The 17,654-nt window shown below is 41.9% G+C and overlaps 1 protein-coding gene across 3 annotated transcripts in view; it reads right to left on the reverse strand.

Annotated features, from left to right (window-relative positions):
• Nucleotides 1–17,654, reverse strand: part of emid1 (EMI domain containing 1) — a 71,080-nt gene that overhangs the window by 4,699 nt on the left and 48,727 nt on the right. For all 3 annotated transcript variants that reach the window (XM_078170735.1, XM_078170736.1, XM_078170737.1), the window contains exons 4-14: nucleotides 13,531–13,620; nucleotides 13,385–13,446; nucleotides 13,142–13,274; nucleotides 11,326–11,370; nucleotides 11,114–11,221; nucleotides 8,681–8,788; nucleotides 2,763–2,852; nucleotides 1,618–1,670; nucleotides 1,444–1,506; nucleotides 1,314–1,358; nucleotides 1,020–1,064 (exon numbers count right to left, since the gene is read on the reverse strand). In XM_078170735.1, the coding sequence (XP_078026861.1) occupies nucleotides 1,020–1,064; nucleotides 1,314–1,358; nucleotides 1,444–1,506; nucleotides 1,618–1,670; nucleotides 2,763–2,852; nucleotides 8,681–8,788; nucleotides 11,114–11,221; nucleotides 11,326–11,370; nucleotides 13,142–13,274; nucleotides 13,385–13,446; nucleotides 13,531–13,620 (842 nt within the window). The remainder of the gene's footprint in view (nucleotides 1–1,019; nucleotides 1,065–1,313; nucleotides 1,359–1,443; nucleotides 1,507–1,617; nucleotides 1,671–2,762; nucleotides 2,853–8,680; nucleotides 8,789–11,113; nucleotides 11,222–11,325; nucleotides 11,371–13,141; nucleotides 13,275–13,384; nucleotides 13,447–13,530; nucleotides 13,621–17,654) is intronic.

Below are 17,654 nucleotides of genomic sequence, written 5' to 3' on the forward strand. Positions count from 1 at the left end.
CTGTATTATTTCACTCATTAGATGCATTTTGTAGTATCCAGAAAATAAAGTTTAGGTGGCACTGAAGGGTGAAATCATGCAAGGATGCATTATGGGATAAAAGAGGAGGATAGCTGTATCCACTCCACTCACATCAGAGCACAACACCTCTAAATCCAACAGGACCCACCACTGACACATATGGAGTGATTTGGCATATACACTTCACACATTTGAAGTCCGTAATATCAAACAAATCCAATTGAATTCAAATAAAATGAGTCTACATTTGCTTCTTGAAGGATTTTCCCATATTTTGTATCTTTTCACTCAGAGTTGGTGCACGGTGTTGTTACAAGATTGACAGTGTTTGTTGTCTTTATATTTACATGTATATGCCAAAGTCAGATGCTGAAAAAGTGACTGTGAAAGGTAGCCATGGGGACAGTAGCTTGCAGAGGGAGTCAGACAGCTTTAGGGTCAAGAGTTCAGCGTCGTTACAGGGGACAGCAGTCCAGAGCACACCCCAAGGACCAACAAAAACAAAAACACATTAACAATAAAAGATTTCACACACAAAATCAGACGGATCGACAGCTAAAAATCACATAAACAGAAACAACAATATAAAACACTTGAATATCAACAGGGAGGAAAGTATAGTATGGACTGGAGAGAAAAAGAGATGAACACCAGTCTGTGGCCGATCACAGCCATAAACATGGTGATTGTAAAAAGATCATAACCATAGCCTGAGATGTGGGTCATGGTTAGACTTGATTCAGGTTACAGAATAGATTCATAGTGAAAAGTGAACACGTGATGACATAATTAAAATATATCTTACATTTAGATTGCTCTTGTAAAATGAGAAAGAGGTAAAAGAAAAATAAGGGTTAGACAGACACAGAGAAAATATTTAATGCTCAGCAAAGGAATCTTAAAACTTTTGGTTGAATCTTCTAACTGAAGGCAAAACTCTCCTGTCCAAGCCCCATGTCACCATGTGAACTGTAAATTACCACCAACTACATTCTTACCGGCAAGCCCTTCTCTCCTGGATCTCCCTTTGGACCCGGTGCTCCCTGTGAAGAAATATTAACAGAGAAAAATATGACCTCAAAACATTGACGAAAGCAGTGCAGCAGTTTACTTAAACAGAAGGAGCTCATTTTGTCTGAGACTGTGTTGTTGCTGGTCAGTGTGGTTTGCAGTGCTGCTGGTTAGTGTAGTTTACAGTAATATAACCAGCCATGACACAGACTGATGTTTCCCCCCATATGCTCATTTGCTCAGGCCATAATTATCAAAGCAGCAGGGTGGAAGTAGCTTACCGGCTCACCTCTGAAGCCCCTCTCTCCTGGGTAACCTAAAGGACCCTGAGAAACCAAAGGCATGTTGTTTAGGGATGTAGGTTAAATGAAGAAAACCTACTGAATATCATCAGGCTGTGAGTGTACTCACTCTCTCCCCACGCTCTCCCTTCGGCCCCACAGGGCCCTGCATTCCAGGGGCTCCAGGTTTCCCCTGTATTTAAGTCAGAAAGGAAATTCAATATGACAATGATGAATTTGTATCGCTACAAATCTGACAGTGCTAAACTCAGTAACTGCACCATTATGCTGTGAGCAAGCTTACATTCTGTCCTGAAGGGCCGGGAGGTCCTACTGGGCCTTTGGGACCTGGTGGACCTGTGCAACAGATAGAAAGATTCATATTAGCACCAAGTGCCTTCACCCTGTGGGTGGAGGTTGTGCTGGTTTTTAGTGGTGTTTTGCCTGGAGGAAGCACTGAGCTCAACCTGACATATGTACAGTACATGTAGGTGTTTATGGCTTTATTAAGATTAAAGGGATGGTTTTGATCTTTTGAAGTGGGGTTGTATGAGCTACTTATCCCTAGTGTATTACATACAGTATATGGCAGTCGGCACACCCCCAGTTTGGAGGAGCAGACAGGAATACCGCCACAGAAGCTAAGCTATGTACTGCGGCAGACAGGGGCAGCAGCAAAACGTATATTGTCATATGCTAGACTCCTTTGAGAAAAACAGCATCTAACATCACTGAAAACAGGAGCTAATGGTCTACCACTGCCTCGATCAGTTAGTTAATTTGTGTCAGTGTGTGACTTTGGCGTTTAAAAGAGTTAGTTCAGACAAGCTATATATGGCTGAGGCAGTGGTAGACCAGCAGCTCCTGTGTTCAGCAAGCCAGAATTACTGTTTTTGTCAATGGAGTCTGGTGTCTTTGATGAGATCATACAGTAGACGGGGAACTAAAGTTGTAAAGGCTTTCTTGTTGAAAAGGGCTGCCTGTGACAAGGTAAAGCAGTGAAAATATTCTCAAAATAGCTTAAACTTAACCTGATATTGATTTTTTTAGGTGGCTAAAATATGGTATGTTGCTAACCCCCGTCCACAGCAGTATACTGCTCAGCTTTCCTTGTGGTGCTGCAGCCTGCTTCTCCAAACAGGAACGTGCTGACTGCCAAGTACTGTATATAATACACTGTCTAAGGATAAGTATACAACCCCACTTTAAAAGATCCAAAAGAATAACTTTCAGTTTGTGGACTCAACTTTAAGGGGTGTTTTTTCTTCGCCTGGTTAAGAATAAACATTATTGCATCCAAACTCACAAAAATGGAACCTACATGCTTCTGACGGAGGCAAAATGAGAGTGTATTTATTTTATATAAAAGAATTTGAGTTTCATACACACAACAAAAACACTCTGTGCAGCACAGAGATTAACATTATACGGATGGTGATAAACACTCACCAATTGGCCCAGGAGGACCCTGAGGTCCTGGAACAGGCACCCCTCGTGAGTCATGGAAAGTGTTGCTGAAGAAGGGATCTTTTCCACGACCTGGAGTTGACACAAAATGTGTTTAATGGGAGCTACTTTCTTTTTTCATTACTGTAGGAGATGTGTATTACTGTATTATGCATGTATCATTTTATCAATTATCTTGTTGATTTTACTTTGCCTCTAATGGGACAGTTCAGCCTAAAATAAAAAAAACACAATCTGAAATTTTCAAGGTAAAAAAAAAAACAATACAAAACCAAGACAGGACTAAGACAAGACAAATACAACAAACCAAATCAGTACCCAGAAGAAGACAAAGAACAAAACAACAGAGTAAAATATAACGATACAAATAACACTAAATACTAAAACACAACTTAATGGTTATTGGTTGGACAACTGCCTGTCACATCACAATGTAATGTCTGTAAAATAGATGAATAGATCATTCAGGAATATCTGGAAAGTCCTGCTCTCGTACATACTAAAAAAGGGATCCACATCATGCAAAATTTCCTCAGGGAGCCCTTTATTATGCACCTGATTCTTTCTAGTTCGACAAAATTATGGACTTCCCTTATCCATAGAGTGTGTGAGGGAGGCGTTGGGGACTTCCCCTTCAGTCACACCAGACGTCTGGCTAGTGAGGTAACAGAGGCTGTAAAAGTTTCCTCACAGGAAGAGAGTGGTACTGTGGATGGAGTTACACCAAAACAATGCAATCATAGCTTAAGGTTCAACAGATTTTCCAGTAACCCTTAACAGCGATCTAAAGATTTCCCCCCAGTACGTCTGTAATGCAGGACAAGACCAGAGCATGTGTACATGGCTCGCTGGTGCCTGGCTACACCTGTCACAAGCCAAGTTCACATCCTAGAGAGTCTATCCTTGGTGAAATGAGCACGGTGTGCTATTTTGCACTGGATCAGTCCATGTTTTGCATAGATAGATGAACTGTGTACTTTATCAAGGACACCCTCCCAAAGCTCTTCAGGAATCTCCTCGCCCAGATCCACTTCCCAAAGTGTTTTAATAAAATTTAAAGAGACAAGTCGTATGGAGTGAATCTGAGCATATAGATGACATCATTCCTTTTAGGGTGGATGCTGGCTTGAGGAATGTGTCCAAAGGTGAATTAACTGGCAATTTAGGGAACTGAGGAAATCGACTACTAACAAAACTACAAATCTGAAGATATCTAAAGAAGTGTTGTTTGGGAGGACAACTTTTTCAGATAGCTGTTGAAAAGAAGCAAAGGCGTTATTAGAGTATCAATCTTTAATTGATTTGATGCCTTAGGTGGATCAAATTGTAAATGCACCATCTATCAAAGATGAAGGAAAGGCATGATGTGTGGTTATCAGGGCTGACATAGAATATAACTGAAAACCAAAACGTCTGAACTGACTCCAGATTCTTAAGGATGTTTTGACAATTATGTTGTTTGTGTAGTCAGAACAGAGTTGGCGAGTGTTGGAGATATTGGCTGTAGAGATGTCTGCCCTCTCTTGAATATAATGGAACTAGATGGCACTCGGCTTGTGGTGCTAAAAGCGGTGGTGCTTTGTCTTTGTAAATGCAGGTTTAAAGTGTCAGTATGCAGTAATTCATGTGATGCTGTAGCTACAATGGTTTCAACTGGTTATCTCGTATAGTAGATGGTGATCTTAAAGTTTAGGTCCACGGTTTTAGTGAATGAGGAATGATCTATAAGTACTCTGAAAGAAAGTGCTCACTGAGAAGTGAACCTGAAGAAGCCTGTGTCAAAATCCCACAGTTGCACTTATGATTTAATAAATATGAACTTGTAAATAATTTTGATTCAAGCCTGTTAGTGTGTGATGTTTTAATTTTGTTTTTGGAATTGTACGAGTCCTGCTGATTGTGTAAATGCTATGCAGAACGTTATCCTGGGTCTCTTGTCATTTCTCTATTTTGTGCCTCCTCATCTCCTCATCTCCTCTGTCCTCTTGCCTGTGACCTGGAAATTGTTCTCAGTGCGTCATCTTTAAGGATGCTTCACTTCCTAAAAATGGATCTCGGGAGAGAGGAGTGAGGCTTCCTGGAGGAGCTGTGAGTGAGAATGCACAGGTGTATCCTTTGCCAAAATCTTTTTTCGGCACCCATGACATAAAAAAAGTAATAAAGTAATACATTTTTGTCACATTATGCCAAGTTGTGAATTGAATTAAAAGTAAATATATAAGTTGTCATGAACACTGTTACGCTCGTTTGACAAAGATCATAAAACGGTGATCCTATAAATCATGTTCATTATTATTATTATTATGATTGTTATTAACAGTAGTATTTCTAAGGAAGCAGGATAGATATATATATAAATCATTTGTGCAGGGAGAGGGGGTGGGATTAGATAAGTTTCAACTTCTTCCCACTCCCTTTTGAACAAACCTTTCATTGTCTGTTGTTGTTGCTTTCTTTTCTTTTTTTATGTTCAAAATAAACCTTCAAATCAAATCAAATCAAACACAGAGATAGGCTAAAAAAATGGACACATGATGCAGCGGTGCAACACTTCATATTTAATTGATGTCACCTTAAAATAATGGTTCCAAAGCATGGATGTCTTAGGTGGGAGGGACTAAGATGCAAGGAGACGAGGTGAGGGTAAGAATCAATTATGTACATATAAAGACAAATGAGAAGAGGGGCTACTGTGTGAATGATGCCTGAGAAGCTTGACTCAGGGCAGTGAAAGCCCTTTTATAACATTAATTAACCTCCAGAGGGCAGTGTTTTCCAACAAATACTCAAACTTCACCTAATGACTTCAACAGGTTAGTAAACTACACTAAAATGTGTTCAAAAGTGCTGTCAGCAGCAGATCAGTGTTTCACATTAATTAAAAAAAACATGTAATGATGTATAGAAAACTTTCCACATCCACTGTGTAACAACACTGACTGGATGTCTACAACTAAATGAGTCTACAAGAGGAAGAGGGTGGTGGACGTGTGAGCGATAGAGGAAGTGTGCGGTCATTGGGTCATTTTATACTGACAGGAAACACAGATCCAATCACAGCATGAGACAGGAGACGCAGAGAGGAGGAGGAGGACTGACAGCCAGAAACATCCTCCAGCTGCCAGAACGCTGCACACTGCTAACAGATCACACAACCAGAGGTGACATCCAAAAACAGGGTTGCACTCTCTCTTTGTGTATTTCTACACACTCTCTTTATCATCTACAGAGAACGCACTGTGGCTTAACACAACATAAAAAGTTGTAGGAGCACTTACAAACACTGGAATCAATTTTTAACCAACAATGCTCCTCCTCACTCCTTAACGTTCTGGCTGCTGGTTTAGGAAACCTCTCCTGTTCAGCAGAAGGGAATTCCAACCTCCTGATGCAGACGTAAAAGCCAAATAAGCCAGTGTTTTCCAAAGGAAGCTCAGCACGTCCCCCTACTGTTACTTTGATGTGATAGAAATGGCTTGCAGTCTCGGAAATCATCATGCCAACCTCAACGTACCCACAGCTTTCTCCACGCAGGAACCCAGAGCTTACAAATCTGCGTGCTGCATATTTTGTTTTACCACTGAATCCACATATAAAATCCACCGATGTCTTGACCTTGAAAGAGTCGGCGCAGGCTCCCATCTGTCTCTTGCACCCCCCCCCCCCCCCCCCCCCCAGCTATCTGAGCGGCTTACATCTGGAAGTTGTTGAGTGACATCAGTGATGGACAGGTTCTCATCCCAGCATGTAAAGTCTGAGTCAATCTTCGACTGTCTCTGCCTCCATTTAATACTCTTTGATTCTGTTCTACTTGGCTGGTAGACAATAGGGAGAAAGTAGCGGTTAAAGGATTACCACCATCCTGTCTGTTTCTCATTCTCTTTGTGTCTTTTGTTTATCAGAAGTCCTCAAACGTATGAGAGCTCTTACGCAGCATGAGAGAACATGTCTGTGAGCTGCTACAGACACATGCGTATCAGCAGTTTGCAGCTAGAAGTCTTTAAATCACACACCCTGCATCAGCAGGCCTGAGAAGGCTTTGATTCAATTTGTGTACATGTACTCCTGCTGGGTTCATGGCAAACAGATTTTGTTGCATTAAAATGAAATATATAACTATTAAGGGGATAGTCCACTGATTTTGCTGTGAAGCTCAGTGTAATTTCTTTACATGCTGTAGCCTATCTTTGGGCCCCGCTCAGACAGAGTGCATTTCAGCATCCTGGGGCAGCTTTTTTTTAATGGTTTTCAATGAGAGAGAAGCAAATACAAGTATGACGCTGAATATATTAAAGTTTATGGACCCTGAACTGATGACTAAGGAGAAATCTGGACCGCGCGGCTGGACCAGTTGGGAACCACTGGTATAGCCAACCATAATTAGGCCAGACGATTGACAGCAGATTCCCAGAACAGTCCCCAACTCATCCTAAAATAAACCTTGAACCAACTATCATCCAGGTGAAACTCCTGGGAACAGCCTCTCACCCTCAATCAGAGCACGTGCCCTCCATCTGTCCATTTTTTATGCAGATTCTAAGGTACAAATTTGTGCAAAATAGTGGTTAAGCTAAGGACAGGTGATTTGGTGGCTGCCTACTAACAACTTTTTAAAAGACACAGCAAGCCGTGTCTCTGTCTGATCGGTGCCTTCTGCTTCATTCATCCATAACTGTCTTTCTTATCTCATTCCCTCCGCTTCTTCCTTATCAGGTGATTATAGCCATTTGCCCTTACAGTTAAACCGATTTCATTTCGCCACAATCTTTTTCAACCAATTATGCCCCTGCTGTCAAACTTTAAATCTGTTCTCCACTCTGCTGCTATCAGCTGTCATTTCAGGCAAAATCATCGCACCCTCCTCCACTCCATTTACCTCCAGTCATCATGTCCAGCGCCAAGGTCAAGCTCATCAGAAATCAACTCCTCATTACATCCAGATTCTCAGCACCCTCCTCATCTTATCACCATCACCAGCGTCTAGACTCCATAGAGGGGATTTTCCTGCAGAGTAACGGCTCCCTATTCTACTACGGTTTCACCACCTCCCTTTAAATATATGCCATCACGGAGGGGTCTAATTGCTGAAGACTATTCACATTTCCCATATTTTTGTGCAAATATAACTAAATATTCTTTCTCTCAGAATGAGTATCTCCTGGTTGAACTATACAAATTAAAAGAAGTTGTATAAAGCCTTTTGTGACTCCAGAAGGTGCAGCGTCAGGTCTAATAAATTCAAGTTATGTCCCTTGACAGCGTTGGTTGGAGCTGCAGACTACTAGTCTGAAAATAAAAAAACATCTGGAGGTGTGGAGTTACAAAGAAGTGGGGTTACCCAACCTCTGTAGCCCGCTGCTCATCACTGTTTGAAGCTTGCGTCTCAAGGCTACATTAGCTGCTACTTGCACACACCCAACAGTCCGACAGAACAGTTGGTGGGTAATGTAGGCCCCAGGTTTTAAAAAGAATGTGTGGAATAAAAAAAAGACAATATATCTGGTTGTGCTGCATTGATTTATAAGTTTTTTTTTTTCTTTTTTAAAGATATTTTTTTGGGCATTTTTTGCCTTTAATGGACAGGACAGTTAAGTGTGAAAGGGGGAGAGAGAGGGGATGACATGCAACAAAGGGCCACAGGCTGGACTCGAACCCGGGCCACTGCCGCAACAGCCTTGTACATGGGGCGCCTGCTCTACCACTAAGTCACTGACGCCCCAGATGATTTAGAACTTTTAACTGTCAGTTGAGAGTCCGACAATGTGACAGGCAATGCTGAATTGTTAGTGTGCACGTTCAAGACTCGTATTCATAACAAATACAAAAAGACTTTTAACTGTCTGGTGTGGAATTAGTGTTATGGTGACTGTATGAAGTCTGTTAACTGTCCAGGGTCTTACTGTGGTCTGGTTCTGGGATGTGGGCACTGGCTGGAGCTGGAGGCCCTGGAGGACCAGGCGGGCCCGGTAGACCCCTCTCTCCTGGGAGTCCTGGTGGACCACGGGGGCCTGAGAGGTGGGACGAAAGAAACATCACTGTGGTGACAGACATACTGCACTTAGGAGGAATGACATAGCAAAATATAATCATAAAATCTCTTCTGGAGAGACAGCACAACGGTAGAGTGGTAATGATAAATGACTGTGGATGATGTGATGATAGGAGGATAACCTATGACAAAGACCAGAGAGGAAAAAGATTAGATTGAAGTGCTGAATGATACATCATAATAGGGTCTGGCAGGAGTGTGTGTGTGTGTGTGTGTGTGTGTGTGTGTGTGTGTGTGTGCGCGCGCCTCTATACATATGTATATATGTGCACAAGTGGAGTAAAGTCAGCAGCTGAACAGAGGAGGAGAAGTGCATGAACCGGCGGACTTTGTTTCTCTGTAATTAACAGGAGGAGGGTCTTTAATGGTCTTGTGCTGGGAACTGACTCAGGGACATGGGAAAACTCAAATAAACACCATTTAACTCTGCAAAGTGTTTCTGGCACTGGTTCATAGTAAATTAAATGCTCCCTGCATACACACGGCTAGCTTTTGGACATGTGTGTGTACGAGTAACAGCCTGTAGCTGCTCCATATGGGCCGGTCAGCTAAAGTGTCCTTCCTCTTCCCCCAGTCATTTTTTTATGAGGTGGAAAAAAACACCACAACTACATCTGACCTCATTGTTTGGACTTTGCTGAGGCAACGCTGCCCCCTAAACACCACCTCCTGCCCTCCGACAGACCCAGACTCATCACCTCTGTGTTTACGTACTGATGCAACTGTCAATGACAGTCCACTAATTACCGCTTTGCAAAGTAATGTTATTACAGCTCTGATTTGACACCTCCGTTGGCCTTAGCCTTGGTAAAACACTGCAGCATGACCGTCTGTGTTTTGGCAGCGCCGCAGAGACTGTACGCTACAAAGTGGTTCAAATGAACAATCAAAGTGGCCCTTCGGAGTCTCTGTGACATATTGGGGGAAACAATTTTCATTTTTCCTGTAGAATAATGGTTCCCTAGAGCAGCTGGGGGATGATGCGTCAAAATATGAGTCAGAGTTTGTAAAACAACTCTCCTGTAACTTCTAAGCATTAATCAAAATGTAGAATATCACTTCTCCTAACAACACAAGTTCACTTTTCTCCCATCTTTCCAATAACCTCTGGCTCAAAAACATATTTGTCTACATTTTCCATGACACTGGATACATTCCAGCCCTATGTTTATCTTTCTCTTTAAAATGAAAAAAAAAAAAAAAAATCAGCACAATAAGGAAAACAGAGCTTCGGATGCAAGACATAGCTCTGGTTTTGGGTACTTATGAAGTAATGGAGATAGAAAAAACAATAACACCACAGCCATATGGAAATCATAAGGACCTGGGATTTGTGTATATATAGCTCATGTTCATTTCAGATTGAAGTCACATGGCGCAGCTTCTCGGAAAGTGGGTTTGTAGTTTGACTTTTTGCTCTAAATCTCATCTTTACCCAGCAGCAGGCGCAGAGCAGGGGTCATATGCAGTTAGGCTGAGAGGAGAGGCACTCCCTTCATGATCCAGAGCAGAGAAAAAACAGCCTATAGCGAGAGCAGATGTTGTGACAAACCTATACTGCCATTTACTTGATCATCATTCAGGTCACAGCTGCCTGTGGATTTACTTTTCCCCCAACAGGTCATCTATTATTTGTATACATATACATATATATATATATATATATATATATATATATATATATATATATATATATATATATATAACCAGTGAGCTCTGAATACAATGAGCAGATTTATGATTTGACACTGGTTGGTGAACAGCAGCACATGTCGGGGAGATTACAAGTAGTCTGAAAACAAATGTTTTTGCTGCTCACTGAAACAGCACTTTTTAGAAACATATGATTTTACAAGCCAACAAAATGCCCAAATTCCAGAAAGTTACCAACTGGCCACTGGAACGCTCCACATTCACCGCTGGAGGGTCTGTGGGTTGACCGAGCGGTTTAAGAGAAAGACAAACACGCTGCAGCGGGACATCACTAGTCAGACTTTTGTTGGAGATCTCTCTGATTTTTCCACTTTTGTTTCTACAAGTCTTTGGGTCAACACTGAGCCATTCAAATGTCTCCTTCCACAGACAATAGGTTAAGTGGAGAGGCTAGTATACAACTGCCCTGCAACACCCTCCGTCTCTCTCACTGACACACAAACATCTTTACAACATGCTTATTGACAAACTGTGTCAACATCTGCAGAGACAAGGCTCATTTGTTTCTCTCAGCTCACAACTGTGTGCTAACATCAAGCTGTGTGTATTTCTACTTTCAGTTTTCTCTTACCTGCAGGTCCTGCAGATCCCTTGGATCCAGGAGTTCCAGATGGGCCCCTTGACCCAGACTCCCCCCGAGGCCCAGCAGGACCTGGCAGCCCTCGAGACCCTGGCTTTCCTAAGAGGAGGAAACAGTCATGAGTAATCACGGAGCCTTAACTGGGTTACATCTTAAATGGTTTTACATGGACTGACTGAGAGGCAACTGTGGTTACAATTTACCTTCTCTGCCAGGAAGCCCATCTCTCCCCTTTTCACCCTGAGGACCTGTAATGTAAACAGAGAGATGGCTTAATTGAGAGGTGTAGCTCTGTGAAAAAATCTAGGTTCACACCACCTGGAGAAGAGGTGGTATAAAACCCAGTGATGATGAGGTGAAACTCTAAATTCCGTCCTGGAGCGGAAAGATTCGTCATTACTGTGCTTATGTTATCGTTAGGACTGAATTTCAGTTCCAAAATACTAAATATCTTAATTAACTAAATAAACTTTTTTGTAGTTTTTAAAGGAGCCATTCATTAATTTTGACTGCGTGGATTTCTGAAAATGATGTCTGGTTGAATAGAATAGTAGCATAAGTGAAAAAACAGCTGTATAAGGGCCGGGACACATGGCCACATCGTAAACTGCCTGGAAAAAGCGAGGTTGGGTGCTGGGTGCCACACTTGTGCCTACTCTGTGCCAACTTTCAAGAGCGTGGAGACAGACTGCGTCTGAAGGTGCTAAGCAACCATAACCAGCACCGTATCACAGCCTACTTACCAGATATCCCGAGTTCAGAGGTGATGTTCTTCAGGTGTTGTTTTTTAAGTGTGTATTAAGATGTTGTGCATGGGACACATCATAAAGCTCTGGACACTAAAATTTAACTTCACCTCATGAAATGATATTTCCGAAAGAAAGGAGAGATATCTGCCGGCTGTAATAGGTTGCTCCTTATCACGTGACATGTGGAAAGTGTGTCACTGCATTCCAAAAGCTGAACTTTGTTTATCTCAGGACGCAGCCATCGTGCCCTAAATAACAGACGCTTGGGAAGGCTTGCGTGCCATGAAGGTGTTGCCATCGCTTTAAAGCGTGCCTTCTGTGTGTCTACATTAATGACAATGGATTTCAGGGCACAAAATAAGCACAGCATGTACATACACAGCATGTGTAAGGGCCCTTGAGACCTTTGTGTCTCCAGAGGTAGCTGTGTGAAGTCTGATAAAAATGCCTCAAGTGATTGCGCTTGAGTCAGCGTTGGTTGGACAAGTTTGAAAGTTAAAAAAATCTTAAGGTGTTGGGTTTGAAAGAAGATATATAAACAGAGCTCTGCAGTCTGCTGTTCATTTCTGCCTGAGGCTATCAGCAAAACACACACATTTTTACAAAACTCTGACCGAACTGTCAGTGGTCGAGTTGCATTGTGGGTAATGTAGGCACCAGTTTGCGACAAACTCTTAAAGTACTGAGTGCCTATACGATAGAGAAAAGAATGAGTGAATGAGGGCGACATTTTACATCACCCTTTTTCACCGAGATTGTCTAATTTTTCTACAAATGAAAACTTCTGCCATCAGAGTCTTTGCAAGATTCTATTATCACATAAAATTCTTTGACATAGTGATGATAACTGGATACAACCTTTGGCTAAACACATCTTTATATAACTGCTAAAATTTTTTAAAGACCTTCTGACAGTGCAGTGGGGTTAGTGAACTCTCACAGTGCTAGGCTTGATTCCAGGAGAGGAGAGAGAGACTTTCTGAAGTGTTTCCACACAGCCACAGAGCACTGAAAGTGAGCAGCGCAGACAACTGGGCTCTAACTTTTGCTAAAGGAAATGAGTGTGTGTGCAGTGAAGGAAATTGGATATGAGCAGAGGTGAGCAGGTAGAGGGCAGAATAAGAGTTGCTGCTCACTGAGAAAAGCTACAGAGAGTGATTTCTGACTCAATTATCAAAACACAAAACCCCAGACTCCACTTAGGAGAAATATGTCGCATTTTTTAACTTAAGACTCATTCATGCATGACAGCGTGATATAGTGTACCTACCTGCAGGTCCCTGCTCACCAGGAGCTCCTTGAGCGGGCACAGCCCCCATCAGTAATGAGGCCTCTGGTGCAGTTCCTCCTTTACCCTGAAGGTGGCGATGTGATATGGAGGCTGGAGCATTGAGTAATTGGACCTGGTGCAGGAAGACATTAAACAAGCGTGAGCAATTAAACTATATGCTTGTTTAATGCATTGTATTCTTCAGTGATTCAGACACAGCGACTGAATGAGTGAAGTCCAAACCTTTGCCTCCAGCGAGCTCAGCCTGTCGGTCAGCGCTGTGATTCGACTGCAGTTGAGACAATCTAAAACACAAACATAAAAAAAGACCCTTACACATGTAGTATTCCTTTGCTATTGTGCTGTACAGTCAAAGCAGAAAGTCTTACTAGAGGTTGGCTCTCCTGTGCGTGCAGGTGGCCGGCGTAGTGTGGATGGTTTCCTCACTGCCTCTTGAGCTACCAGCTGGTTCCCTGCATCTGGAACAGAAGATAAAGAGACAGACAAGTGTCACCTCTGTGTTATAATGATTTCTTGACTTTGGAAGCATAATCTTTAGATTTGGAAATTTCTATTTTCATTCATAGGGGTGGCTTTGGCAAATGCAATTTTTCCAGGGTTTTGTCCATTAAGGGTCTAGTGTGTAGGATTAAGCAGCATCAAGCAGTAAGGTTGCAGAAGTGAAACTTCTTGCATGTGGCATGTGTGTAGAAGAACTAAGGTGAAATGTGAAAATGTGAAATTGTGAATGGCCCTTTCCAGAGCTAGTGTTTGATTTGTCTGTTCTGGGCTACTGTAGAAACAACATGGTGGACTCCTTAGAAGAGGACCTTCTCCATGACTAGATATAAATGGCTGATTCTAGGGCAACGAAAACACAACTATTCTTATTTTAAGAGATTAAAAACCAATGAAAACACAAGTTATGAATATCATTTCTGCCAGTAGATGCCCCTAAATCCTAAACACTGGACCTTTAAGGTAGAAAAGCTTTAGAAGTGCAGTCTATTTAACACTGTATACAGAATGGCAATAAGAATCACAGTTCCAAATTCTCACCAAGATCTATTGTCTGTCCACCAAATTCAATAGTAATCAGTTTAAATGTTCTGTTTGTTTTTTTGCAACAGGCTGCTGACATTAGAGCTGAGAAGATCAGTCCATCAATCAAATCATTCTTACAGCAAAAACACCAAAGTTTCTCTGGGTTCAGCTACTCAAATATGAGGATTTGCTGCTTCTCTCGATTTCATATAGTTGAAAACTGAATATCTCTGGATATTGGACAGTTTGTTACACAAAATGAAATCTGAAGACAACGCCCGGGGTTCCCGTAAAATGTAATTATCACTATTTTCCTCGCTGACAGACAGACAAACATTGGTGAAACATGATGCAAATACAATATCCTAGGGATTACATTCGTACAGAAAGATTCTGCAAGATTCTGTCAAGTGCCAATGCAGAATGTAAGGTTTCACTTTATACAGAGATCTGGAAACAAGAGCATGGAAGGGATTGGGGTGTACTGCATCTGACTTTTATGAGGGACACCGAAGTTTGTGTCCCATAACAGACCTGCAATAAATGCTTGTTTTTATTTCTGATCTTAGCCAGACTGAAAAAAAACTTTTGTTTTTGCTCCCATTTTTCACAGGTTCAAGTTGAAGACTTTTTCATGCACGCAATAGATATATTTCTCTCAAATTTGAGGAGCAAATTTATTAAAATGCATGTAAGTGAGCACCTCTCATTTTTCAAGATCATCCATACCTTGAAAGACATCAAGATGCTGATTAAACATCATCATTGCTACACAGATGTTCCTTGGGATGGTCACAATAAATAGCCCCTCTAAAATGTGCAGTTTGTCACACAACACAATGCCACAAATGTTTTGAAGGAACGTGTCATTGGTACACTGACCGCAGGAATGTCCAGCAGAGCTGTTTCCCGTTAACTGAATGTTCATGTCACTACCATAACCCATCTACAATGTTGTTTTCGTTAATTTGGCAGTACATCCAACCAGCCTCACAACCACAGACCACATGTGGTCACACCAGCTCAGGACCTCAACATCCAGCGTCTTCACATGCAAGATCGTCTGAGGCCAGTCACCTGAACAGCTGATGCAACAGCTGGTTTGCACAACCACGGAAAAACATCAGAAACAATATCAGGAAAGCTCGTCTGCATGCTCATCATCCTCACCAGGATCTTGACCTGACAGCAGTTCATCATTGTAAACAACTTGTGCGGTTGTGAGGCTGGTTGGATGTACTGCCAAGGTCAGAGACACGACATTGGAGACGTCTCATGGTAGTGATATGAACATTAAGTTCATGGGAAACAGCTCTGGTGGTCATTTCTGCAATCAGCATACCAATGACACACTCCCTCAAAACTCACAACATCTGTGGCATTGTATTGTGTGATCAAACCGCACATTTTAAAGTGGCCTTTATTGTGACCATACCAAGGAACACCTGTGTGCAATCTTTAACTTAAACCTGGGAGAAAATCTAACAAATATAACTATGTTTTCATTTGTTTCTAATCACCTGAAAAAAAAAATCACTGTGTTTTCATCACCTTAGTAGGGTTGGGGTACTGTTCATAATTGAACCGATACGGTACCGGTACCGGTATCTGGAATTTGGTACCAGTACCAAACGGTACCTTATTTCGGTACTTTTTAAACCTATGGGCCCTAGGCCTTTTTGGGGTATTTCTACTGCCTTTACTTTTAAGCTCATATCACAGTCATTATAAAGGCTACATACACATGCTATATCTTGTTTTTTTCAGGACAATCTGGGCTAACCAGATTTGCCATCATTTCATGTCCTTCTATGTGCCTGTATTTTATATCAAGAAATTCCACTGACTCATTCACAAGTCAAAAATGTGTTTTATCTGAAAGAAACATGCAATATTTACATCTAAGATCATAGAAAAATAGTCAACCAAGTGCAATGATGTCCTCCAAGATAATATTTGTTTTTCAGTTTCAGTTATATATTGGGGGGGACATTTTGGGCATTGATGGGGGGGGCACGTGTCCCCCTCAATGTATATGGTGACTACGGCCCTGTCAGCATGCATAATTAGGTTGCAGTTGTCTGGGTGCGCAAAGGTGAAGTGGCTGGTCTTGTCATACAAAGTTTGATGGAGTGTCAACTGGACAATATGGAGATATTTGCATCTTGAAAGCCGGACTACAAATGTGGATAGACAGGGAGAAACACACACAAGCCTAAGACGTGGTAAGATACGATATTCCTCACTATATGAAGTGACTGATAACAAGATCTGTATAATGGATTGTAAAGAAATTCGTCAGGTTTTTATGTTGTAGACAATTGATCTGGATTTATGGCGTGATGGGATGACAGCACAATGATGTGTGTGGTCCTGCGCTTTCATGTGATATGCGTGGCATTTCTGTGTGAGCCTGCGTTCGCGAGTAATCCATCCAACAGTGATATGTGTGCAAAGCTGTATGAAAGCTCTGTTATACATCATTTTATTGTAAATTTATCATTTTTTTTCGCTGTGAAACCATTGGATTACCGACAGGTGCTTGGCCTTGTCGGAAAGCTACAGTTCTGCTGTTTCACGTGATATGCGTGGCTTCTCGCTATGACGCACGGTCGCGGAGAAAATCCACAGAGAAGAACGGGTGTGAATTTGGATGCACTATGCGTCGTTCAGGCCCATAGTCTAAACTTCTCAGTTTCAACATTTTATTGAGAACATTTAGGAACAGTGCTGCACGTTAACTTTTGTCTGCACATTTTTTTTGTCGCCATTGTTGCTGAGTCTGAGGTGCTAGTCATGTGCTCCCGCTCTGCCTCCACCTCAGGTACTGAAATTTGGCACCGATTCATTTTAAGTGAATCGGTACTCGGTAGTACCGACGTGAATCGGTACCAAGTACAAAAAGTAGCAAGTTTCGGTACCCAACCCTACACCTTAGAATGAGACATTTGTATTTACATACTGAGCAGGTCCTCTTCAAAGGAGTACGCCATGTTGTTCTACAGTAGCCCAAAATAGACAGTTCAAACACTGGCTCTAGATAGGGCCATTTGTGTTTTTGCATTGGCCACCATAGCTCTCCTACTGGCTTGACACAGAGGAGAAGTTTCACTTGGCTGCAATCTGCAACCTCATTGCTAGCTGCCACTAAATCCTACACACTAGACGTTTAAAAGGTTGGTTGATGTTTTTTTTGGGGACACAGGTCCCAGCGACAGTTGCAACAGCTGTGGAGGGCAGACAAAGGTCTGGGTAGAAAGCAATAGAAAAACAGCCTAAAGAAAAGAGACAAGAAAAAGGTCCAACTGATCCATCTTCCAAACACTCCTTAATAGGCTGCAGGTGTCCATATATGTCATTTTGTGTTTAACGTAATGTCTTCATTCCAAAGATTTAGAAGTAACACTGTGCTGTTGGTTTTGTGAAGCTGTTTTGCTGTGGAAGAAACCAAAAATCAACTCCCTGCTGT

Source organism: Epinephelus lanceolatus, chromosome 9 (genome assembly GCF_041903045.1).
Source record: "Epinephelus lanceolatus isolate andai-2023 chromosome 9, ASM4190304v1, whole genome shotgun sequence".
In the NCBI taxonomy this organism is placed as follows: Eukaryota; Metazoa; Chordata; class Actinopteri; order Perciformes; family Serranidae; genus Epinephelus; species Epinephelus lanceolatus.